Genomic DNA, 27,262 nt, shown 5'->3' with positions numbered 1-27,262 from the left:
CCCTTTCGTTTTAACATTGCTTCTTTTAATCAAGTCATTAGTGAAAAGACGTTTAATCAAATAGGTGGGAAAAAACACACAGAGATCCTACCACAGAAATATATAGTTTATTTATCTATGGTCTCTTTCAATCCTTGTCCATATGCATAAATACTTTACCACAAATATAATATCAGTGCACAGACTTTTTGGTACCTGGCTTTTTAAACTTAGATTATAAGCATTTTCAGGTTTCACTAATATCAGTTTTAATAACCAATGAACAAATTAAAATGGCAAATCAACTAAGTGAAAAATTAAATGTTTTTCCAACTGATGTATTCATTAGCGATACTCCCCACTGCTTTTCTTACTGACTTACGTGCAGGGCGGTCTCCCTGGTCATCCTTTGGTCTTGAGAACTTCATCGCTCAAGGCTTTCCATGTTCAGTCCCGAATCTCAACCAGGCTCGCTCATGTGACACTGCAGGATCAGGCTTCAAAGGCGATGTCTCTTCACCTGGCTTGAGGGCTACGAGGTAGGCTGTTTCTTCTTGCATTTCACCCCACTGTGCGTTTTCTGATGCCCTATCAGGTGCGAGCTCTGGGTGAAGGCCTTTCCGCACTTGTTACAGGTGTAGGGGCGCTCGCCGGTGTGAGTCCTCTGATGCCTGATGAGATGGGAGCTCTGGCGGAAGGCTTTGCCACAGTCCTGACATGGGTAGGGCTTGGCCCCGGTGTGAGTCCGCAGGTGTTGGGAGATGGCCGAGCGGTCGTTGAAAGTCCTTCCACACTCGTGACACTCGAAGGGTCTCTCCCCAGTGTGAACCCTCTGATGCTGCGTGAGGGAGGAGCTCTGCACGAATGCCTTCCCGCAGTCCGGACACACGTAGGGCTTCTCTCCCGTGTGGATCTTTTTATGCACGGAGAAGTACCTGGGGTTCCGGAAGGTTTTCCCACATTCGCTGCATCGGCACACCTGGCTCCCTTTGTGAATTCGTGTAAACGTGATCTGCTGAGTGCTCCGGGGTAAGGTCCTCCCACAGCTCCCGCTCTCCTGGTCCTTTGCCCTGCTGCAGCTCTTCTGATGAAGTTTTACACAGGGGTTGTGTGTCATCTTTTTGACCCTGGGGTCACGCTTGCACAAGCGTTTTCTAGAAATGATCTTCTGAAGGGAGATGTGGCTTGTGGCGGGACCTGTGCTTGCCTGGGGTTTGGGGCTTTCACCGGGTGGCTTCTGAGGGAGGGTTTTTTCCTGAGTGAGCACTACTGGTTTCAACGCTGTGTCCAAGACCTCCGGGGCCCCAGCCTGCAAGGTGTCTCCTGAGGTAGAGGGCTGGGCGTCATCCCTTGAGAATTCCTCCACTTTCAGGTGGCAGGCTGGCTCTTCCTCGGGCGTGTTGGGGCTTGGAGTTAACTGTTTGCTTTCCAGAGTAGTCTCCCACCCTGAAAGAAACACAAAGGTACAGATACTGTAAACAGAAAGTGCTGAAACGGGTCGACAGTACAACATAATTCAATATCCAGAAGCTGTGTTTTCCCCCGAGTACAGTCATGCACCCTGGGGAGGGAGACTGAAAGCAGTGACGCAGCACAGAGCGGCACAGCGAGCTTGGGCGAGGGCTGCGAGCGTCTACCAGCTCTCAGAGTCCCTGTTCTCATTCACCCTCAGGGTGGACAGCAAATCAGTCCTTCACTGGACCTGAGGCTGCCTCTGTTCATACGAGTCCCACCCCTCCAGATGTACAGTGTCAGCTAAAGGCCCTGGACAGTGCAGGGGACTCGAGGGCATGTCCAGGGCCCAGAAAGTGTGTAAGCCCAGACTCAGAGCCCCCGTGGCATCCCAGTCCCGGAAGCGTGGAGGGGCCTTACCCACAGAGACCAGGTGTCCAAAGGTCTCCAGCATCACGTCGTGGTACTCGGTCCTCTGTGTCGGGTCCAGCAGCCCCCACTCCTCCCTGCTGAAGTCCACAGCCACGTCCAGGAAGGTCACCGGTTCCTGCAATGTCACACACCTTGTATTTCAGCAGGAGGGTCAGGGAGTCCTTGGTGGGGACAGAAGAGAGGCTGGCGGGGACATTCCGACAGAGCTCGCTGTGCTGGGGATGCCCCAGCTTTGGGGGTTTGCTTGGAAACACTGACTGGGGCCTGTAGAAAGTCCAATGGGTCTGTTCTCACAAAACCAGAGTCTGGGGCCCAGGCTGGAGGAAGAGCCCTACTTCACAAGGAACTACAAAGTGCCACAAACAAACTGCCTCTACCCTTTGCCCATGACTTCCCGCCGGAGACCAACCCTCGGGCCAGCCTTGCACCTCCCTGGGCATACCCGATTCTGGAACAGCCCCTCCCCATGGGGACAGGGGTTGCCTGGGGGTGGGGTGGCTGCCTGGGCCGCACCATGATGAGTCCTTTCCGAGGAGCTGACCAGCACTCCGGGAGGAAGAGGCTTCCCACCGCCCTCTGTCTGAATCTGGGAGGCATTTTGCCCAAAAGGCGCATAGCCTGCTTGAGAAGGAAGAGGCTGGAGCCCCTGAATACAGCTGTGCCTGAAGCCTGCACCAGACCACTCACTACATGAGAGCTGATAAATTCACTCCTATGCTCAAGCCAGATGTAAGCCCCGACCAAGATCACACAGACACCATCACTGGCTGCTCTCTAAGCCTCAACAGTCAGCAAGACAGGGCCAGTCCTATTTCGTCTACACCCCAGCTCTGACTATTTTGAAGCAAATCCCAGGCTTTGTTTCAGTTATAAACACCCAGCTCTGCATTTCTGAGGGATGAAGCCTCTTTTGTTCTAACTGGGATCCAGCCTTGATCTGGACGCCTGGGCCCTCCCCCTCCTCCCTCCAGACTTCCTGACTCCTGGTCACTGGGCCCTGTCATGGTCTCCAATGACACCACAGTCGCCGGAGGGCAGGCCTGCCCTCCACACTCAGCAACTCTGAAAGGCCTGCCCGTGGGAGGCCTGCAGGGGATGCTGGGACCAGAGAAGGAAAGGGTGACACTCCCCACTCACCTCAGGCAGTGCCTTCGCCAGCCTGGTGGCCACGTCCTCCTCCTGCTGAGCTGTGGTCTGGAGAGAGCTGGTGGGGCCCTGGGTGGGCGGTGCTGGGAAGAGATGGCAGTGCGGGGTTAGGTGGGGCAAGGACAGCCCACGTCTGTCTCCGGGACCCATAGCTTATTGTGCCCCCCATTCTTCTCCCAAAGCCTGTGCCCAAATCCCCATGTGTGTGACCAAAGCTCGCCACTGTCCCCACCGCGGGTCCCACCCACTCGCCCTCCAAGGACTGTTCCGGACCCATCCCTCCACCGAAGTAGCTGCCTCACCGCCACGCTCACCTCAGCAGCTGGCCTCACACCTTCTCCTCAGAGACAAAGACCCCATTTCTGGCCTCCACGCCCTCCAGCCCTTCATCCTTCCTTCCTGTTACCCCACGGAGTGGGGAGCTTCCCCTGGCCCCAGGACCAGACTCATTCCCCCAAACTCATCTCGATGCAAATTTTACCAAGTTTCTTCCACCTCAGAAAACAGCTGTGCCTGGCTTTATGGCCCCTCTTGACCATGGCTCTTTGATGTCTGACTTTCCCTATGTATCCCCACATGGTCCTTGGGCTTCTATAATGATGACGCCACCCCACTATCAAGGGGGACACACGATGTGACCCAGGCTGGCCCACCAGGCCGTTGCTTCCTCCTGGCCAAAATGATTGGATCAGGGATGAACATGGGCCCCCCAGCCAGCCAATCAGAGCCAAAGGAGCATCTGTTGGAACATTTAGGAAAGAGAAATTCCATCCTGGGAGCCCCTGCATGGAAACAGTGCCTTTGAGTGAAGCCATCAGAGGCCAGCAGAAGTATGATATAGCAGAGAGGACGGGTCCTGGAGACGAGTGGAGCTGCTGGGTCTAGCCATGCCTGAAGCTGGTTACCCTTAGACTTTTTCAATATATTGTCCTTCTCCCTTGGGCCACTCTGTGTAAGGCTTTTGACAGTCATGCCCAAGAGGTTCAATGGACATGCTGACCACAAACACAGGACTCATAGGGTTCCCTGGAAGGCCTCTTTCGTCATCCCCTGTAACACTAACTGGTTTCATTCACCCCCAAGGTGTGAAACGGACTCACTGCCTTTCATCTCAATGAGCTCGACAACCGCCTCCCTGGCACCTATATCAGTTTCCTAGTGCTGCTGTAACAAGCTGCCATGCCAGTGGCTCGAAATAACACAAATTTGCTGTCCTACAATTACGGAGATCAGAAGCCTGACACACAAGCCTCACAGGGCTAAAATCAAAGTGTTCACAGGGCTGCATTCCTGCCGGAGGCTTCAGGGAGAACATACTCCTTGCTCCTTCCAGTTTTTAGAGGCTGTGTAAAATACATGGCTCGTGACACTTTCCTTGCATCACCCCTGCCTCAGTTTTCACATCTCCTATTCTGACTCTGACCCTCCTGCCTGCCTCTCATAAGGACCCTCATGACATTGGGCCCATCCAAATGATCCAGGATAATCCGTCCACCTCAAGATGCTTAACTTAATCACACATGCGAAGTGCCTTTTGCCATGTGAGGTTCAAGGGGTTCCAATGTGGATAACTTTGGGGCCCTCACCCCGCAGACAACAGCACCCCACACTCGGTGCCTGTGGAAGAGACCACTCCCACTGCCGCCTGGCCCTCTCCTTCCCCGCACCTGCTTGTCCAGGAAGCCCTCTTCTCTGCACCCCACCATCCAGCCTCAGATTCCCCCCTCCTCCTCAAGCATCAGAGTCAATCAGTCAATCATTCATTCACTCAAGAAACATCTTCCCGGTACCCGTCACAGACACACAAAGCGGTGTACGTGCTCCACGGAACTCAGCCTGATGGACATCAAGCCTCATGGAGGCTGGCTCCCAAATACGTCCCGAACCTGTGCCGTCTCCCTGGCCCACCACCACCGGTACCCTCTCTACCCCACCACCGTCAAACACATGTTCATTCGTCAGACTCCCGTCTTTCTTACTAGATCGGAGGCTTGCTGAGCTCCTAAGTCCATGAGTCCTATCTCGGTCACCACTTTATCCACAGCCTCCACTGAGTGTATGATGTTAGAAGGCACACCAAGGGACTTCCCTGGTGGCACAGTGGTCATAAGACTATGTGCTCCCAATGAAGGGGGCTTGGGTTCGATCCCTGGTCAGGGAACTAGATCCCACATGCATGCCATGGCTAAGAGTTCGCATGCTAAGGAGCCCGCCTGCCGCAACTAAGGAGCCCGCGTGCGGCAATTAGGGAGCCAACGTGCCGCAACTAAGCCCCAGTGTAACCAAATAGTAAAATAAATAAATAAATATTAAAAAAAAAAAAGAGAAGGCGTACCAGAAATACAAAACCTCTGTGACTGATACTGATATGGCAGCGAGCCCAGATGGATGAAAATGAAGCACATTATCTGCTGGCTTCCATCAGAAATGTGTGGAGGGCTCATTAAAGAACGCAGTGCCAGGCCTCACCCAAGGGTTTCAGCAGCTCTGACGTGGGGCCTGAGACCTTCCATTTCCACAAGAGTCCAGAGAGAAGGCCATTCTCAGAGCCTTGGCCCAGGGGTAGTGACAGGTACGTCAGCAAGCAAGTATCTACAGCTCTGATTCCTGAACTGGGGTTGGGGGAGGGGGGGGAGCAGATGCCCCTGGTGTAGCTGGAGTGGGCACCAGCCTTCCCCTCCCCCCCGGAAGCCTGGGGTTCCCTCGCCCCCTCCCTCCAGGATGCCGTCACAGGAGCTGCCGTCTCCCCACCCGTCCACTGCACTCACCGTCCTCCTCAGAGATCCAGGTCACATCTTCCACCAGGGCTACTGCCTCCTGGCAGCCCACTGGGTGCTGCGACTCCACCCACATCCGGAGCTTCCGGGGCAGCGCGCCCAGGAACTGCTCCAGCACCAGCAGCTCCAGCATCTGCTCCCTGGAGTGCACCTCGGGCCGCAGCCACTGGCGGCAGAGCTCACGGAGCCGGGCCAGGGCTTCTCGGGGCCCGGCCGCCTCCTCAAAGCGGAACCCCCGGAACCTCTGGCGAGCGGTCTCAGGGTCAGTTAGATGCTTATCCAGATGTTGAGTGGGCTCCCTGAGGATGTCTGGGCTCAGGCCCTCATCTTCAGCATAGAGGGCGCGGATCTGGGCGTTCCGGGGAAGAGCCACCTCCTCGTTCAGTGTGAGGATTTCAACAACCTCGATCTTCATCAGGGGATTCCCAGCAGGAAAAGGATGGAACTGAGGGTCCAACGGAGCCTCAGGACACTCTGTAAGTCAAAAGCAGAGCAAGACAGATGGCCAAAAAATGCATGAAAAGGTGAGCAACATCGTTAACCACCAGGAAAATGCAAGTCAAAACCACTGTGAAATACAACTTCATACTCTCTAGGATGGCTATGATCAAAGATGGGTGGTAACAACTGTTGGTGAGGATGTGGAAAAATTGGAACCCTCGTACGCTGTTAGCAGGAATACAGACTGCTACGCTACTTTGAAAAACAGTCTGACAGCTCCTCCAAAAGTTAAACACAGAGTTGTATCATGATCCGGGAGTTTCAGTCGAAGAGAATTGAAACCATGTGTCAACACAAAAACTTGTACAAGAATGTTCACAGCAGCATTATTCATAACTGCCAAAAAGGGAAAACAACTCAAATGTCCATCAAACGATAAATAAATGGACAAACAAAATATGGTCTAGCTATACAGCATGGATGAACCTTGACTACATTATGCTAAGTGAAAGAAGCCAGACACAAAAGGCCCCATACTGTATAATTCCATTTATATGAAATGCCCAAAATAGGCAAATATATAGAGACAGAAAGCAGATGAGGGGTTTCCAGGAGATGGGGGAATTGAAGGGCTTTGGGGTGATGGCTAATGGATACAGGGTTTCTTCTTTGGGATGTAGAAACTGTTTTGAAGTTAGACCATACTGATGGTTGCACAGCCTTGTGAACATAGTAAAAACCACTGAACTGTATACATTCAAAGGGTAAACTTTATGGTATATAAATTATATCTCAACATAGAAGGAAAAAAAAGACAAAGAGATAACAAGAATTGGTATGCTGTATATGCCTGCAGCCATGAGGGGAACAGAACCTGATCCCACCTCCATGGGGGCCAAGAACAAGGATGTCTGGGAAAGGCAGGGACGCTGGATCTTGTCATAGAGTCCACAGAGCATTTGCTGAACAGAACTCCAGGATGGTCCTGAAATGCTAAGGAAAGCTCTCTGTAACTCCAAGAAGAAATGCTAATTCTAAATGACTTAGAGGTTTAAAAAAATAAATTAAAAAAAGTAAATAACACAGACTGTGATTTATTTTTGGTTAGATTTCTGTTTTATAGAGTTTTCTTTTTGACCCCAAGCCAACAATCTCCAATCAGAACCTTCTCCTTTTTCCCACTATGAATCCTCCCCCTCCCAGCCTGCCTTAGTCTCTACCAAACATAAGGGACGGTGGCTGCCCCCTTGCTCTGAGTCAGCAGCCTCTGCATGTCCTCCTCTGAGCGGTCTTTATTTCCACAACACTCACTTCCTAGCAATGTGGTAAATGATGAAATAAAACTGGAAGACACAGGTAGTGTTAAAACACAGGTCAAGAAAATTGTGAAAGATTTCCATGTAAGCATTAAAAAAATTAATACACTGGTTTTAGGGGGATTATGACAACATAGGAATGTTCCTGTCACATGAAGTAAGAAGCAGAACAGGAAATTACTATTGAATGAGTCCTCCTAAAACCGATTCCCCTGCCGAGTTTATGATTAACCTCTGTTATCCAAAACTTTATCCCCTTTCTTGTCCCTGCTGACCTCAATCCTGTGCTAACTGAACATCAATCAGCCAGTGTCAGATGACCAATACTGCTGTGATTGATAATATCATTAAAGTACAAATTCAAGTTGTCTCTTCACGGTAATATGAGCTAACAGATCCTGGAACCATGGACCACCTGGCCAGAGAATCCTAAACCAGAGACATGATGACTTCTGAAACCACGATTAAGTAATGTCACAAAACGATGATTAACCCTAGCCTCTCAGTTCTTCCTTTAAAACACTCCTAAGTCAAAGACCAAGTTGGAGTGGATCTGAGACTTGTCTCCACGCAATAACCTCTTACTTTGCTGTAAACTCCTGCTGTCAGAATTTGGCTTTCTATGCCTGGAGCACAGGAGCAACTTTGCTCACACTACTGTGGAGTAATTGCAATTGCGTTAAAAAAAAAAAAGACTCAGGAAGCGATTAGGAGCAGCGGCTCCCTGCATACGCTGCCTCTGTGCTTTTCCTCGCCGTCTGCGGCCTCCCAAGCACCTGCCACATCGGCCACCGGGCGCACTTATCAGACAGCGTTGGCTGCTGAGCAGCTGGCTTTGGCAGAGTCCGCGGAGCGCGCCCGGCCCCTCCTCCGAAGGGTGAAGCAGTAAAAGGCCCATGCCCCACCCCGCCCACCCTGAAGCCTCACTCGCTCCTCTCAGAGCTCCAGGAGCGCGGGGCCGCGATTTCCGGCCTGGACGGAAGTGCGTCAGGCACCCTCCTCACTACAATTCCCAGGAGCCTCCACGCCTCGGACTTCCGGCCCCGCCATGTTGAGGGTTTGGGTTCGCCTGAGGCCCTTGGCAGGATGGCGGCCGGTCGGCTACTGGTGGGGCTTTCGCCTCTGGCCTCCACTCGCGTTCTCTCTCCCGGCCTCCCCGGCGACAGTGGACGCGTCCTGGGGCGACGCCGGCGGAGCCTCCACACACACCTATCCGAGCTGCAGGTCTTCCCCGTTGGGTGACGCGGGGTGAGGGAGCGCGGCCGCTTTCCCCGCGAGCAACGAGCACCCGGATTCCCCACCCACTTTCCTCCCCCGCCCCCACACTCTTCCCCTGTCTCCTTACGGCTTTGTCTTCCCTTCTCGGAATTTCCTGACTACACACTTCGGGTCGGCGCGGCCTCCACGGACCTCACGGGCGTCGCCCGTTGCTGGCGCGCTATCCGAGGAGTGAGTCAGCTCGGGGTCAGGAGTCGCCCAGTGCCGGGTGGGGCCGCCCCGCCACCCCAGACTGGCCTTGGGCGCTCCAGGGTTGAAAAACAGGTCCTGGGCCATACTGTGACTTACCGGCCGCTGCCAGTCACTTCTTTCCTACGTTTAAAGTGACTTTTTCCTTGATAAAAATCATGACAGGCATTTATTTGATCTCCCATTTCTAACCTCTTCCCCCCACTTCCTCCCAAATAAGGTTTTGAGTTCGTTTCATCGGGAGGCTTGCCCGCCCAATTCATATCTGCGTTATCTTGAGCATTTAGTTCCCTTCCTGTTCCTTAGGATTTCTGGAGAGTTATCTCCACCCACCCACCCACCCCCGCAACCCGGTCATTCTTGATTTGAAAGCTTAGTTCACTTTTCTTTCACTTACAGCTCTTAACAGCTCTTAAGACTTCGTTGGAATTTCTCTCTGAGGATAACTTGGGAAGCCAGGGATAGGAGTTTATACCAGAATCTCAGCAACACTGGCCTGAGAAGCAGCCCCCACAAGGGGTGGGCGTGGGGCTCCCTAGCGGCTCCGTGCTGGGCCACAGGCACCATTTTGAGCAATAATCATGCATGACACTTAAGAACAAACTTAAGTCTCCGTATTGCTTCATAGCTTTTTAACTTCTGAAATTTCCATTTTGTACTCCTTGGTTAATCAGAGGAATTTTTATTTCATGCTTTCTCCTTTAAAAAAACCACGTTGGGTTCTTTTTATTCTACTTCATCCCCTCCATCCCCAGCCCTTCTCCTTTCATCTTGATCATATATTTACTCCTCCTCTTATCCTCGGGGGCACCAGGGTGTTTTCTTAGAATCTTGCATTGAATGCTCACTTAAAGTGTTAACTGTTTTAAACTGTAGAGCCTGTCTGGGTTTGGATGCCAGGAACTCTGCCGATGTTTTTGGTGCTGAGAGTCCAGTGTATCCGCCCTCTCCCTGCTGTAGCAGCCCTTCAGGCGGACACTGGTTCTGCAGTTGTCATAAAGCACCTACAGGGTACTCTGCAGTATGTGAGACGGCCACAAGCCTCTAAAGCCATGCGTAAATGTCATCCTAGGCTCCTCAGTCCTCTAACCATCTCATCTCTTGGACCACGCCCAGAAACCTCTAAGGTAATCCTCACGGCATTCGCCCCACTTGACAGCTGTGTTTAACAGCTAACAAGGCTGAAACTGGATCTCCACCTCACTGAGGCGGGGCTGACTGACCCGCCCACTTACCCACCCACCTGCCTGGGGCTGCATAAAACCATCCCTATCAGCTGCAGCTCCAAGTACTGGCTTTCAACCCACCAGCTGAATAACCCTGGGGGGAATTTGGGCAATTTAGTCCCCTCCCCGCCAACTCCCTATCTAGCTAGGGGGCTATTACACAAATTCACGGAGCCTTTGGGCAAGGGTCTTAATTCTTCTGGGCCTCAGTTTCCCCTAAGCCCTAAATGATGAGGGACCCAAAGCCAGTACTGCATGAACAATGGTAAAGGCTGATGGGAGCTGCTGTTCTCTTCTTCTAATTACCGTTTTCTTCTCTCATGTTCTCTCTGCTGCCCCCTTTCCAGGTAAGCTGTCTCCTTCATAGTGCCCACTTTCCTAGCGAACGCGGACTGATTAACCAGGTACACTAGGGCTCCCAGTCCACAAATATAACAGTAACTAATTACAATGATCTTTTACCAGCTTGTTGGGGGGCAGGGTCAGCTCCCCTCATCCCTGCTGCATACTCCCCTGTCCCTCTTCCTCCTTGTCCAGGATGCCCCCAGCTCTCACCCTTTCTCCTTCTTTCCCCATCACTCTCTTCAGCTCTGCTGGGCACCCTGCTATCTCACCTTCTAAACGTGTCTCCCCCACTGCACTGCTAAGGCTGCTAACTGGGTCTCGTGCATTGGAAACCCCTAGGCCAGACCCAGAGGAGGATCTGCCAAAGCCACTTATGGCGATCTTTACATCAGTCAAAGTCTTTGAGTCAGTAACAGTAGCTACCATTTCATGAAGGCCCCCCAAGACCTGGGCTTTTACACCACCACAGCCCCACTATGCAATAGCGTCCAACCTTTACACAAAAGAAGTCCACGCTGGGAGAGGACGGGAACCTGCCCAAGGCCACACACTGGGGAAGGGAGCAGCTGGGATCCAAACCCTCTTCTTTTATGCCCTTTACGCCGAAGAGGGCTTCACACAGCAACTATCTTACTTTTCCTCAAACGTGCCCAAATGTGTCTTATCCAGAAGTCATTGCACTTGCCTGATAGTCTCTCCTAGCATCTCCACCTTGATCTCCTTCCCCATCCAGCTCTCAGCTCTGATGTCATCATCCCAGAGCTATCTTCCCGCCCAGTTCTAAACTAGTATTGCTCACCCATGCTTCCCCACTCCCCGGTAGATATCCTATTGTTTCATTTTTCTTCATAGCACTGATTGCCACCTTAAAGTATCTGACTCACTAATTTCTCTCTCCACCTCCTCTAGAACAGCACTGCCCAGTGGAACTTTCTTTGGTGAAGGAAATGTTCTAGATCTGCACTGTCCAACACAGTAGCCATCAGCTGCAGGTGACCAGTGAACATTTGAAAGACGGCCAGTGCGACTGAGGAACTGACTGGTAAGTTCACTTTAGTCGGTTTATGTTTCATCAGCCACACGTGCTAGTGGCTACTCTGGAATGAATGTAAGCCCAGTGAGACGGGGCCTCTCCACCCTGTTCATCGTGGTGACCCACCCCTATAACAGTACTTGGCATTTTGGCAGGTGCTCAAGCAGTATTTGTTGACACAACACAGCTACTAAGTGCCTTGGTGAACGGTTCACCAAGACATTTGGGCCTTTTAGCCTTATGTCTGGATTTACCCATATTTCAAATTTCAGGAAATCTCACTGGCACTGTGAGTGTCCCCTCTGAAGTTATCATGGGAGGATGGCTGTTGCTACAAAGTTCCCATCTTTTACTTAGGAGCCTAAGCAGGCCATGGGGTAGGAGGACACTTGGTTTGCACCCCACCTGCTTCTTCCCAGACCAGCCAGGTCAGGGACTTGCATTCATGCTCCCACAGCAGCACTTCTGTGGAGGACTTATAGGACTTAAGAAAGGGACTTCACACACTTCTGCCTTTGTAAGCCCTCAAAAGAAGTCAGTGCTTTTACAGTACTTACTTAAGTCTTGCATGGCATTCTGAGCAGGCTCTATTAACAATTTATTGAGCCTGCTCATTAACAATTTATTCTTAGGTTCCATTTCAAAAAAGTATCACTCACAAAATCTTTCTTCTATCTGTGTTAAATTGGTTATTCCTGGTATAAGCCAGAGCTATTAGCTTCTGTAATTTGCAATCTGTTGCAACTGCTCAACTCTTATAACTATTTCAGAGGATTAGCTTTTTTTTTTTAAAAGGTGTTAATTGTTACAAGCTACAAGTATTTCCTCTTTTTCAACATTTTTCTCATTTTGTGCTTTGGTGAGAAGGATGCTATGTATACATTGCAGAAGAACCTGTTAACATAGCACCCTGTGTTGTCACTGAGTAGCTCATGTTCCATGGAAACTATCTTTTAACAGGAAGCTGGAAAATATTCACTGCCCAGGTCAATATAGAAACACAACTAACTGGCCACTTTGTTCTAAGAAAAAGTTGGTTTTAACATTTCTCCTGGGACCAATTTTGCCAACTTTACACTTTTCCAGAAATCTTTCCATCTTATTGTTGGTTCATTCCTGTACTGAACAGATAATTACTGAGCACCTACGTTGTGGCAGGAACTGGTGACATAGCAGGAAGAAGACAGTCGTTTCCATTTTATAAGCATAGTTACCGGCAGCACCTCTAAAAATGGAAAGTCACCCTCCCACCCAGTTTTCTTCTTGGGAGACAGTTACATCCTATCAGTTTCTATATTCTCCCAATGATAACCAATTGACACATTCATACTTGGTGTGTGTTTGTGTGTATGTTTTTAAGGAAAAAAAACCCATGTACATTTATATATATATATGTGAAGATACATATGTTAAAAGATATATATTTTAAGAAATATATATTCCTTGGAGATTGTTTCATATCAGTACATAGAGCTGGCTTATTCTTTATGACAGTTGGGTAAAGTACTATAATGAGAACTACATGTATTGCTGAATATCTGAATGGAGTTTCTTATCCCTGTATAGGTTTTTAGCTTGCCTTTTATTTATTCTGTCTATCCAGAAAATGGGCTTTTTTTCTTCTTCATTTCTGACTCATTTATTCCTGCTTTTATCTTATTTTCCCTCAGGACTTTTGGAAGTATTTTTTCGCCAAAAAAGGTTTGAGTCAAATGCTTAGTTCATTTATTTTCCTTCTTATTCAATTAACAGTTAAAGCACTTCAGGCTTTGAAATTACTCTAGGGACTGTATCTGGACACCAGAGAGAGTGGTTCCCAGATAAAAGGATTAAGATTACATGGTCCTAGAGAACACATAGGTGGATGGTAACAGAGAACATAAAGTATTCTTGAATAAAGACTGCACAGTATGTGACCACACCCTGATAGGCTGGATTCCTGCCAAAACATGTTTGATGGTCACTCAAGATTCTAGACTTTTGCTCCGTCCCCAAGGATGTGACCCTCTCAAAGTTCTTTGTAGCAGTATCTTAAGATTTCCCTTTATCATCCCTTACCCACTGTCTTGTCTCAGAGCCTGGCCTAGTCTTCAGAGTCTCCTCTTTGAAGATTCCCTCTTGTCTCTTGAAAATTTTCCAACCATTTATTCTCTCAACAGTTTCCTGAGCTAGAAAGTCAGTCATTGTCCTAGCAACTGGGGACTTACAAGGGACACTGAAATAAGGATGCATGCTCTCACCCATGGTACTTAACATTTGTTCTAGATGTTCAGTTCAGATAGATAATAGAACCCAAATTGGAAAAACAGAATGTTTTACTATATATTTGTACAGTTGACCCTTCATGTCTGACTATACTACACCACTTTATTTTCTTTTTAAATATGGAACGCTTCATGAATTGTATGTCATCCTTATGCAGGGGCCATGCTAATCTTCTCTGTATCGTTCCAGTTTTAGTATATGTGCTGCCAAAGCGAGCACTGTACTACACCATTTTATATAAGGCACTTGAGCATCTACGGATTTTGGTACCCATAGGAGTCTGAAACAATCCCCCATGGATACCAAGGGATGGCTATCCTTACGTGATCAAAGTTTTGCAGAGTTTGCCTTCCTTATGACCTATCTGATATAAAAACAATGAGACATTTCATTTATATTAAGTGTGGTTCTCTTCAGTGTAAGTTTTTCTGTTGTTCTGTCAAATAAGGTGAGAGCTAAGATTAATGACTTGCCTGTGCATGTTGCATTGAGAGTCTACTCTCATATGAGTCCTCTGATGCTGAACACAATGAGGACTCCTACTGAAGGGCTTCTTGCCAGTGGGTTCTGTGACTCCTGAAACCTTCCTAACACTAATTATTTTCTCAGACACTCTCCAGTATGACTTCTATGATGCTGAAAAAGAGAGCTATTCATGAAACCTTTCCACAGCAATCATGTTCCCATGATTTCAGAGTTCTCAGATATAATTATTTGGTATAAGAATTTTTCCAAATTTAACAGAACTGGAATTTTTTGTCCAGTATGAATTCTCTCAAATCAGACTATATCAGGCCAGAAGCCTTTCCTGCTATGATTATATTCCTGAGATTTCTTCCATGTTTGAGTTCTCATGTTGGAAAACTCATGATGAAAAGGACTTCCTCCATTCAGGGTCTCCTGTGAGTCTGCATGTGAGTCTCCTGTGTGAGCTTTCTCTTAAAGGCTGAGCTGAGAATAGGCTTTCTCACACTAGTCTTGTTCTTGAAAGAATTATCCTTTGTATAAGACAATTGATTCCCTACATCCCCCACATGTTGGTTTTATATAGCCCATGTGAGTCCTCTCAGGCTACACAAAGGATGAAATCTGGAGAAGAATTTCCTTCTTTTCCTTCCAGCAAAAAAATCTTCTTGTACAAGCTATTTTTTTCTACTGATGTTTGTACTAATTTGAGAGTTGCCACGTTCATATTTGCAGGGCTCTTCTGCTTAAATTCTTAACCAGTCAAAAAAAGTTAAATATCCTGCAGGCTTTCCTACAATCATGACCTTCAAAACAGTGTCTTTATTGCTTTCCTAATGTTTAAATCTAGATTATGTCTCAAGCTTTCCACCCAAACCACACATATAGTAATACTTTCTTGAAGAACACTGAGTGAGAAGGCGGGAGATTTGAGTGCCATCAAATATTTCTCCACATTCCTTATCTTCATAGCATCTTTTCAAATTAGTGCCTTCTTGAAGATAAATACCTGTCTTCAGCATTTATCCAGTTTCCCTTCTACTTCAACCAATGCCTATGCTGCCATTTTTACTGTCATGGAGAGCTGAAGACACATGCAAAATGAGCTGCATCAGAGAGGCCTAGCTTTCATTCAGTTCCAGTTCTCTGCACTGAGAAGAGGCACAGCTACACTAGTGCTGGGAGGAAGAGACCACTGCAGGAGACGGTTCTCTTAATAGTAAAGCAGGCCATTCCAAACACCTATGATTCCCATGTTTTTATGCACTGCCTCAGGAGGAGGTCCAGGCAGATACATTCAGCTGGCTTCACAAACCTCTACCTGGGTGTTTCTAAGTCCCCTCTCATTCATACGTCATTAACAGAGCCAGTCAAGACATGGGAGAGTTCTAAAAACATTTGAATCTAGGTGAAAGCTATTAGGTAGTTCTTTGTACTAGTCAACTGTTTGCCTAAAATTATTTCAACATAAAAATAAAAACCAAAGAAAACCTCTATTTCCACCCTTCAAAAGTCTCTGCCTTTATCAGACTTACCACGTCACTGACTAATGCCAAAAATTCCAGGGTCGTAATATCGCTGTTATTGTATTTTTAAAATGAAATACTGATACGTTAAAAAAAAATGTATATAGTAAATATATATGTTACAAAGAACAGTCACAGGAAATCCCTTGAAGCTTTCACCTATGAGCAGTTCTCAGCAGTTTCCTTTCCTTTGCTCTCTTGGGTCAATTACTCAACTAGCCCCACTGAATCCACCTACGAATGGGGAGGAGCCAGCTTCTCCCCAACCTGCTGCTACGCTCTCAGGCCAGGTATTAGCACCTCTTCCCTAGATGGTACCACAGCCTGCTGCCTGCTTCCGTCTGTGCCCTTCCATCTTCACAGAGTGAGCTGTGAAAAGCACACCACACACGTACTCAATGAAAATCAAACCCCCTTCTCAGGAAGCCCTGTGTGCTCTGCCAAACTTAACTTGCACGTCAGTACACCTCGGTTACCTCCTCCCAGCCCATTGGGTGACTTTCCATTCCCAGAATGTGCCATGCCTGCTCCATTCTCACATTAACCCCAAGTGGTGTTTGTACCTGGAAACTCTTCCCCACCACTCTTACATGTCTGCTGACTTTCTTTTCTTCAGGAATCGGCTTAAATCTCACCCCTGCATTGTCACCTGACCAACTCCTCTAGAGTAATTCCCCATTGCTCCCTACTTTACACCGTGTTCTTTTTCTTCTCAGTACTTACCACTGTTTGTGTTTACACAGTTATATCTATGTAGCTTGTTTGTAGAAGGCTGTCATCTATTAGACTAAGGAGTCTACAATGGCAGGGATTATGTTAGGTCTTTGGCTTACTACCTAAGTGTACAGTTTTTTGTTTTTGTTTTTTTTATATTGCATAGGACACAAGAGGCCTTCCACAAATATTTGTGAAGTAAAGAGGAGGCAGTGGAGGAAAAAAATCACATAAAGGACTCTTTGTGACACAGCAGAAACGTGTTAAGCACCTCTCACCTCAGGCCTAGCCTGCAAGTGTCCTGATAAGCCTCCCTGCACAAGGTCTCTTGTTCTGGGGCACCACCCCTGCATCTCCTGTCACCTGTCAGGCCAGGTCCCCTGAAATGTGCAGAACCATAGGTGCCCAATGCCCCCCCGACAGCAGCTAGATTTAGGAAACTACTAGACCATCCAGAATTGCATGGCTGGGAGGTTTGCCCACATGGGACTTAAGTTCCAGAGAGGATGAGACAGACCTAAGCCAGAGCCACAAAGATGGGAAGAGACCTTAGGAGGCTGGATCAACCAGGGGGAACAGAAACCATGTTGGGTGAATACAAAGTGCTTGTGTTGCTGGGGACCTTCCAGGTAAGGTTTGGTTTAGTGACCTGTGCTCATGGTTAGAAGGGAGGTTTTCATTGTAGAGAATGAAAGGAATGACGTGAATATGGAAAAGAAAAACAAAATATTAATGTTGAGCCATCAGGCTAACAAAGGAGTCCAGGAAAGGGGGACAAAGAGTCAGTGGAGACTCTGGTCTATGTTGTGGCAAACAGAAGGTCATCGCCAAAGATGGGGCCAGGTGCAGGCTTCACAGCCGAAGACTGCCAGGCTGCTCCGAAGCCACTTTCATGAGAGCAGAGAACAAAGGCGGGGAGAACACCCGAAGTTTTCCTTATAAAGCCAGGACACTCTGATACAGAAGTGTCCAAAAATAACAAACACAAAGAAGAAAACCACCCACCTCCCCAACCTAATTTATGAATATTGATGCAAAACCCCTAAAAAAATAAGTTAACAGACACCAGCAACACATTACAACAAGGGCACTTCTATGATTATGTCACTGTTAATTGTTCAAATGAGAAAATCCCCATGGTCGCTTTGGAGGGGGGAAATTGGGGCTATTACTAATTTTCATTTATTAGAAAGGGTGAGGTGACTATTTCTTTATCCAGATAAAAACTGATTTGAATCACAGAATCCAGCAGCATGCTTGTCAAAACCCAGAGACTTGCCCTTTTAAGTCTAAGACCAGATACTCAAATCATCACACTCTCAGCCCAGTGTTTTGGAAGTACCAGATACGATGAATGCAATTACATGATCATGCAAATGAAGTAAAATAATACAACTGCCTCCTTTACACTTGCCAGTAAGATGACTTTGTACTGAGAAAATTAGTGAGACTCTAACAAAACTGTTACAAATAATAAGAGAATTTAGCAGCATGACAGGTTCATCTGCGACAACTAAGGAAAACTGCAAGGGATGATTAACCTGAGCAGATTAACAGCAACTACACTGAACTCCCAGCAGCACTTGGAAGGCCTGACTAGCACGGTGAGGTAAGCAGATCCCTCTGTACACCTGTGCCAAAGCTCAACTGAGACCAGTTCTGCATCAAGGAATGTCTGAATTCAGTCAAATGTAAGACACATTCTAACAAGATTTTCTCAATGAATCCTGACAAGCTGATGGTGAGTGTTCATTTGGTTGAGAACAGATAACAGGTGTGTTGTTTTCTTTTTTTTTTAAATAATGAGAGGAACTACCATTTATCCAAGTTTGTTGTAAAGTTACAATAAGTACAGCAATATGGTGTTTACTCAGACACTGACAGACCAAGGGAGCATAAGGGGCCAAGAAGGCCTGCACATGGTGATGACTATGGGAATTAAGTCTGTGATAAAGATGGTGTTTCCAATAATCAGAAGAACCAAGTCAGAAAACGGTGTTGAAAAAACTTGTGCCCCACATCATATACACAGGAAAACCCAGTTATAGGAAACAGCTAAAAACCCCCCACAAAAATACCACAATTGACAAAAGTATTTGTACAACCTGCCTATGTATGACGTGAAACCTAGAATATGAGTAAAGACAGATTTGAAAGAAAAAATATCTGAAATCATAAAACTTCTTTATGGAGACTAAATAAAGGTAAAAGATAAATGTTGGACTGGTATTTGCAGTATTAACATCCATAACATATAGTATATAGAGTCCTCCTGACCACACAAAGACAAACCAAACAGGAAAAGGTAAAATACATAAACTAACAAAAGCAAAAATACAGATGATCTGTAAACTTATGAAAATACGTGCAACTTCATGAGGGAAATATGAACTAAACTGAACATATCTTTTCCCATCAGATCTGCAAATCTTAAAAGAGGACTATAAATCGCTGGTATCTTATGAAAAGGAAAAGGAGCTCTCATGTTCTTGAGCAGCTATATGTATTTTAAAAGATCTTAGCAACAGTTTGTTGCTACCAGATTTTTTCATTTACATCTTGGTTGATTCTAAGTTCCATTTCTAGAAATCCTTACCTACAAAAAGATAACATGGGCTTCCCTGGTGGCGCAGTGGCTGGGAGTCCGCCTGCCGATGCAGGGGACACGGGTTCGTGCCCCGGTCCGGGAGGATCCCACATGCCGCGGAGCGGCTGGGCCTGTGGGTCGTGGCCGCTGAGCCTGCGTGTCCGGAGCCTGTGCTCCGCAGCGGGAGAGGCCACACCAGTGGGAGGCCCGCATACCGCAAAAAAAAAAAAAAAAAAAAAGATAACTTGACTGCAAAAAAAAGTATGCGAGGAAGTTTTTTGCAACAACTTGAATGTCCATCAAGAGAAAAATCCAGGGCTTCCCTGGTGGCACACTGGTTGGGAGTCCGCCTGCCGACGCAGGGAACACGGGTTTGTGCCCCGGTCCGGGAAGATCCCACATGCCGCGGAGCGGCTGGGCCGTGAGCCATGGCCGCTGAGCCTGCGCGTCCGGAGCCTGTGCTCCGCAACGGGGGAGGCCACAACAGTAAGAGGCCCGCGTATCGCAAAAAACAAACAAAAAAAGTCAAAAAATCAAATGTGGACTACACTGCATTTGTTAAAATGAATGATGGAGACCTGTCTGCACTGAGTATGGAAACACCCCCCCAAAACAAACATATATCCGTAAATGTAAACGTATCTAAAACATCTAGCCCGAGACACACACCAGTTACTGGAGATGACAGGATGGAAGGACAGTTAGACGACGAGTGAAGCAGGGTGAGGGAGCCCCTGCTGCCAACACGGCACCGGCAACAGGTTTACGTTCACCCAAGCAGTACACCCGATTCTGAAGCCAGAGGAAAATGCAGGGCTTGATTCAGCATGTCTGCAGCTACTCATCACAACACCCCACTGGGGGTTTTCCCCATCCACCTCCTTTTCTAAAACACTAGTTCCTCACTAACCAGAACTCACGTGCCAGGACTCCCATGTGCCTGGTTCTCACCTGAAAATGTGCCTCGAGGAATTCCTCTCTCCACGGACCAGAGCTCTTCCTCCTCCTCTAACTGAGATACCACATCTGGCTTGGAAAGCTGATGTTCTGCCCAAGGGAAAAGAGACAGTGCTTGGGGGGGGTCTGTGTTCGGGAGAAAATACTTTCCTGCTGTAGCAATTCTGTTCCTGTGTTCTCCCCTGCTAGGGCATGACTTCTGGTCTAGGGCAGTGTTAATAACCCCACCCATCCCATTTGCCAGCTGCTTGCTTTTCTGGACTCTTGCCAGTAAAGGAGGCACTGGGACCTGGTTTTGGCCAGCAAGACACAAAGGGAAGTTTGTCAGCTAGGGCCCTAAGGCATTTTTTTTTTCTTTGTAAGTATGACAGCTGTAGAAAGAGAACTAGCCAGGGTTGCCGTCTCTCCTTTCTGCCTTGAACACGGACATGATGCTTGGCATCACGGCCATGCATATACTAACCTAAGAATGGAAAACTTCACACTAACCATGGAAAAATGGAAAGGATCAGGGTCTCTGATGATACTCCTGAGCTGTCACACACAGACACCACGTCCTGAAATTCTTGTTACAAACACAGTAAACATCCACTGCGGCAGCTGGAAACATCCCTGATAGACCCACCTCCCTGGTATTCAACGCCTCTGACGGATGGACTAGGTAAAGCTTCAGAAGTTATATGTGAAGTTGCCCTTTTCCAATGGGTACAGAGTAAGGCCCTCTCTCTCAGGCTCCAGGGCCTTGACACTTGAACTCGGATCCCTGCAGGCTGAGCCGAAGCAGACACACACTTCAGAGGCACCACATTCGTGCTGCAAAGCGCAGATCTTTATTGACACAGAGGCCATCCTTACCCACTGAGACAAGGTTCCTGTAGTTCTCCAGCAACACCTCCCTGTACAGGGACTTCTGTTCGAGGTCCAGCATTCCCCACTCATCCGGGGTAAAACCCAGGGTCACATCTTCAAAGGTCACTGGTTCCTAAAACCCACAGGTGTGTGTTCAGCCAGGGCCTGTTCACCCATGCTGACAGGAAGGGGAGGCTGACTGAGCACATGTAGGCACAACAATGTGACCTGAGCATTCCAGGCGTGTCTCATCATGAGTTCCTGCATTGGTCTAAAACAGCAAGCCCAAGCTTGACCCTATCAGGTCACAGCAAGGAAGACAACCCATGAGGCTGGAGAAGATTTTTCATTCTCTGAAAACCTCTCCATTTTTTATTGACCTGGGGATTCCAACATTTGTATCAGTGTGTATACCTCCTGCTAGGAGATTGTGTGAGCTGAATCATCAAACCCCAGCCTTCAGCCCCCACCCACTGCCCATACTGCTTCTACTTCCTTCACCTGTCAAGGATTCATCCTCAGCTCTATTCTCTCAGGGACTAAGCTCTAATGCCAAAGTACTGTTTAAATATAAGCCTGATCCCTGTTTAGACCTGACAATGCATACCCCCACGCCACCTCCAGTTTAAACGGTAAATTAGTATCCCCCATACTTGGACCTCTATTCTAACCACTCCCTTGGAAAGTAACTTGCTATCTCTCCACTCACGAGGGTCTCTTCTTCCCATCCACTCCCCCTCCCCTTCCCGAGATGCTACGGGGCCCGGGGGCATCTCAGGGAAGGTGGTGTCCCACCATCATCCCGCCACCCCCGCTCCCAAATCCAGGGGTAGACTCAGAAACTCAGAAGCCTCTACTCACACGGAACCAGGCCGTCGGAAGCCCGGTGGCCATACCTTCCTCTTCCTCAACGTGTCTCGTGGGAGTGGGCAGAGTCCTGAGAAGGTCGAATTTGGGAGGTGGGAGGGGCGTGAGTGCTACGCCAAGGCCCCCCGCCCCCCTCGGCCCAATCAACGGGAAATGACAAGTCCATTCCCCACCTCGGAAGACGCCCTAAAGGAATGTCTCCACCTGCTCTTGAACACGCAAAGGGACGGTTTCCCACCTTCCTCACCGAGAGGGAGTTGCCCCCCGCCCCGTCTGCCCGCAAGCGCCGGGAGGGGGTGGCCCCGCCCCGCGTCCTCTGGGCCCCGAGTCCCCGGCTCCCACTGCCCCTAAAGGCCACACGGCGGAAGGACGGCAGGCGAGGCTGCCTCTGGGCTGCTACGCTTGGTGTGGTAGGGGCCGCGGCTGGGCGCTCCCCGCGGAGTGGCCCTAGAACTGAGCCCCCGACGGGCGCAAGTTTCCCGCCGCACTCACCCCGCGCGCGGCGCACAATGGCGCCCGTCGGCCCGCGGCGAAGTGCGTCAGCGCGCCGGCCTGGACTACAACTCCCAGGCATCCCCGCGGCGCGGTGCGCCCCACCTCGCGGGCGGCGGCCATCTTGCCCGGCCAACTCGGGGCGGCAGGCGAAGCCCAGGCGGCGGAGAGCGCCCTCGGCGGTCCCGCTGGGCAGGAGAAGGCCTTGGGAGGGGCAAGTCAGGCCGCTGGCCCCCAGCACCTGGGTGGGCGACGACGCAGGCCGGGAGGGATCCACGCCCTGCCACGAGGGCTGCAACGCATGGGACCGGCCGGAAGTGGAGAAAGGGAAGCTTGGGAGGGGCAGGGCCGGAAGTGCTGAGGGGCGGGGCGAGCTTCTGCTCACACCCAACATAGGGGGAGGCGGGGCGGGCCGGAAGTGCGGAGGGGCGGGGCTAAAGTCCTGCCAAGTTCTGGGAAGAGGGCGGTGCTAAAGGTGCGTCCACGTCTAATGGAGAGGAAAAAGGGGCGGATTGGGAGGGTGGAAAATGTTCTGGAGGCGGGACTGAAATCTGCCAGAGGTCCTGGGAGGAAAAGAGGGACGGGTGTGCCCCAAAGTGTGCAGGGGGTGAGACTAAATGTCCTCCAGGCCCAGGGAGGGGAGTGGGGGTCAGGACTGTCTACTCAAGTTGTGCGAAGGGCAGGGTTAAGTGGACCCAAGGCACAGGGATGGGGGTGTGGCTGTTGTCTACGGCAAACCAGAGCTAGACGGAAGTTAAAGCGGTGAAAGTAGATTTTATTCAATAAACTATTGCAACCGAGGAAGGGAGACTCCAGTGTAGAACTGAGATCAGTTCTGAATACAACCAGAATAAGTGGGGATTTATGGCCTAGGATTGGCGGAGTGGGATACTGGTGGATAGAAAATGAAGAAAAGGAGACATCAAGTCTGGGGGGATTCTGGCTGAACCAAGATAATAGGCTTTTTTACTGAAGGCAGGCCCAGGTGATGGGATATCACCTGGGATAGAGAGTGGAGATGAGAAGTTTGATCAGATATCCAGATGCTTTATCAAGGAATTCTTGATAAACTGACTTAGGATTCTTGCTAAAATGGGATTCTACGAGAAAGTACACGTATGGGGCTTACTGGGGAGAAGGTTCAGGGTAGCCAGTCTGATGTTTGGTTAAGCAAAGAATCAGGGAGTTGGAGTGGGCGGGACAGGGTTCTCGGCCCTGTGTCCTCTTCTGTGAGCGAGATGCCCATAGCTAGGAAATGGGAGAAGTCTTTCGCTGCCCAGGACCTGGTGTGTGCTCTTCTTCCTGGAACCCAGCCCACTCTCATCTTTCTTGGGAGCCCAGGACAAATTATTGTCATGTCTTCCTCAGAGTCCAGTATCTGGTGTCCTTTCACCTTCCTTAGGTCCCAGGGCCCAGGCTCTGATGTCCTCTCTCCTCCTCGGTGCTTGGGGCTCTCTTATCCTACTCTGACCCAGGGCGCAGTGTACTCTTTCTACCCTTCCTTGGGGTTTCCTAGCAGGTTTCAGCAGCCCTGTTCCTCTGCTTGGGTCATCCTGTCCACTGCATGCTAAACTTGATCCAGGAGTTGTTAATTTCTATGGCCACTGTGGAGAATATCCACGTGCAGGGTGCACATTGTTCATCTTATTTGTTGCAGTTAAGACAGTGTATCTGTTGACTTTTGCATATTATTATTTAGAGACTATGCAGATGTCTTTACTTCTAACAGCACTTCCCTGGATTTTACTTGGCTGTTGATAAAACAACATCCCATTCATTAAATAATTTAGGCCTCTTTTCCATACTTTGACTTTAAAAAAAATTGATGTTCTGGGCTTCCCTGGTGGCGCAGTGGTTGAGAGTCCACCTGCCGATGCAGGGGACATGGGTTCGTGTCCCGGTCCGGGAAGATCCCATATGCCGTGGAGCGGCTAGGCCTGTGAGCCATGGCCGCTGAACCTGCGCGTCTGGAGCCTGTGCTCCACAACGGGAGAGGCCACAACAGTGAGAGGCCCGCGTACCAACAAAAATAAAAAATAAAAAAATAAAAATTGATGTTCTATAGCCCTAGGTAGTGGGACTGGGCAATTAATTAGCCATATTATTGTTTTGTTTTGGATGTGACTAGAGATGCTTCCAGTGATTCACCATCAAGTTTGATGGAGGCCTTAACATCTTAAGAAAGAAAGCCTTCTTGGAAGTTCAGTTTTTTCTGTTTGTGTGGTATAGAATAAAAACATGATTTTAGGTTAAAAAGTGTTTTTAAATAAGTATAGTATTTGAGATTGATTTCATGAAACCCACTTGAATACAACTTTTAATAATTGCATGTTCTTTTTTCATTTAGCAAATTAGGCACACTATTTAATTTACTGTAATTGATTACATTTAAAAAATTTCTGAACAGATGTTAACTATTAAGCATGTAAAACGTCAAAAATGTTATGCATCCTGTTTGAATACAGGACCCTAATCCTTTGTTCTAAGCCTTCAGGGCCAGAAGTATTTTAGAACTCATAAGCATTTGGATTTTAGCAGTATAGTAAGGTGCATACACTGCGCAATATGTAACATCCCAACAGGTCTGGGGCAGCGTCTGGGTATATCTTTATCAAAATATATGAGGAGTCCCACTAAGTTAAGAGAGAAACAAAGTGTAAATAGCTGTGTTAGTTCAGGTAAATTTTGCAGATACATAATAGGGGGAAGAAGCTTTTCATCAGAAAACGTTTTAGAATTTAGAATTGCAGAAAAGGCATTGTGGATCATTTATGAAAATTGCTGGATTAGCAGTAATAATTGTTTCATTCAATTGCAAAGTTTAATTTGCCCTTTTCCTCTCTTAGTATTGTCTGAAAAACATGTTTATTGAGATACTGAATTGTTGAAATATGTTAACATTCTTTCATATGCTTTTTAAAATCAGTAGTCCACTATTGGTTTAATTTAAACAATATATGACTAAGAATAAGAGATATAAAACTATATATTGACCAAATCACTGTGGTAGCTGGTGGCATTCAATCGACTGAATCATGGACCTACAGTTTGATCTCCATTCACCGTTATTATTTCATCACACATAGCATCTCAAAGTGTTCCATGTGAAGGGGAACACTTTAGAAGTCATTTAAAAAACAAGAAAACGAAGAAAGATGTATATTTTTGTCTTTAAAACATGAACCTCTAGGACACTTCTCAACTCCTCAGAGCTTAAGAACTTCAGGTTAGAGAAGGAGGAATAAATGAATCAGCATTTTACCTGTAAATTATTAGTATCATAACCATTTCCTGAAAATAGGCTTTGGGGTCCATTTATTACTGCTACACATTTGTTCTTTGCCTGTTCTCCCACACGTCAAGAATAAGTTCAAAATCATGATAATCCAGACAGGATGTAGCACATGGGGGAAAGGTGAAGAACCTGAGCTCTGAGCAGAGACAGACCACATACAGCTTCCAGAAAGTGATCTGTTTCAAAAAGGAGTGTAGGAAGTCCACAGAATACTGGACAAACCAGTAAGTTGACTTTGGAATAATCCAGTTCAAAGCTTTGTACCCTGTATCCTATAGGGTGTGTTTAGCTGTAAATAACTGAAAATCCAACTACCATAAATAAACACCATTTCCTCACTGAAATGAATGTCTACAAGTAGGAGGTTCCTGGTACTGGTCAAGCTGCCACCAGTGTCATCCAGGACGAGGCTCCTACTTTCCCTCTTGGTATCATCAAGTGTAGGAGTGTCTCATCCTTTGGCCACTAGGATGTAGACAAGGGATAAGCCAGCAACCTGCTTACTGCTGGTCCTGAATACAACCCATTTCAATATTTCTCTCTGCCTTAGGAAATTGACCTTTTCCTCTCTGATGAAAATTGACCCCCATCTTTCTCCATTCTCTTGTTTATTCACTCCTCTGTTCGATAACCATGGATTGATATACACATCCAGTGCAGAAGGATATCTGCTTTCAGCAACCTGAAGTTTAAGGTTTCTGTATGTCCTTTTTACCACAAAAAAGATAGGAAACAGACGTAAGAGCTGTAACTATTAGAAAAGAAAACATAAAAATGCTTCTATTAATAGATAACATTACGGACTTCCCTGGTGGTCCAGTGAGTAAGACACCCCACCCCCAGTGCGGGGGGCCCAGGTTCGATCCCTGGTCAGTGAACTAGATCCTGCATGCATGCTGCAACTAAGAGCCCACATGCCACAACAAAGCTCCCGCATGCCACAACTAAGAACCAGCGCAGCCTAAATAAATAAATAAATAAATAAATAAATATTAAAAAAATATATATAACGTTAGAATACTTTAAAAATCCAATTGGAAATTTTAAAAATCCATAAGATTGTAATAAACCAGACAATAAGAAATAAAGATAGGGCTTCCCTGGTGGCGCAGTGGTTGAGAGTCCGCCTGCCGATGCAGGGGACACGGGTTCGTGAACCGATCCGGGAGGATCCCACATGCCGTGGAGCGGCTGCGCCCGTGAGGCATGGCCGCTGAGCCTGCACGTCCAGAGCCTGTGCTCCGCAATGGGAGAGGCCACAACAGTGAGAGGCCCGCGTACCACAAAATAAATAAATAAATAAATAAAAATAAAAATAAACATTTTATTTTTTTTCTTTCCAGTTTTATTGAGATATAATTGACATCCAGCACTGTATAAGGTTAAGGCGTACAACATAATAACTTACATGCATTGTGAAATGATTATCACAATAAGTTTGGTGAACTTCGATCGTCTCACATTGATACAAAATTAAATAAACAAAAAAATTTTTTACTTGTGATGAGAACTCAGGATTTATTCTCTTAACATCTTTCGTATATAGCATACAGCAGCATTAAGTATATTTATCATGTTGTACCATCTGACTGCCTTCATCCGATTCCCCCTCCCCCCCTCTGGTAACCACA

The 27,262-nt window shown here is 47.8% G+C and overlaps 1 protein-coding gene across 1 annotated transcript; it reads right to left on the bottom strand.

The window, feature by feature from the left end:
* Positions 1 to 85: 85 nt before the first annotated feature.
* ZNF274 (zinc finger protein 274) lies at positions 86 to 22,320 on the bottom strand. The gene is given in 8 exon segments (XM_081217657.1): positions 86 to 1,425; positions 1,852 to 1,978; positions 3,001 to 3,092; positions 5,778 to 6,260; positions 20,123 to 20,218; positions 20,984 to 21,110; positions 21,839 to 21,971; positions 21,973 to 22,320. Coding segments are annotated over 8 exon segments (2,010 nt in total). The 5' UTR covers positions 22,011 to 22,320; the 3' UTR covers positions 86 to 511.
* Between the last annotated feature and the right edge of the window lie 4,942 nt (positions 22,321 to 27,262).

Source organism: Mesoplodon bidens (genome assembly GCF_964165515.1).
Source record: "Mesoplodon bidens genome assembly, chromosome: 18".
In the NCBI taxonomy this organism is placed as follows: domain Eukaryota; kingdom Metazoa; phylum Chordata; class Mammalia; order Artiodactyla; family Ziphiidae; genus Mesoplodon; species Mesoplodon bidens.
This window is presented reverse-complemented; position numbering and strand designations above follow the sequence as displayed.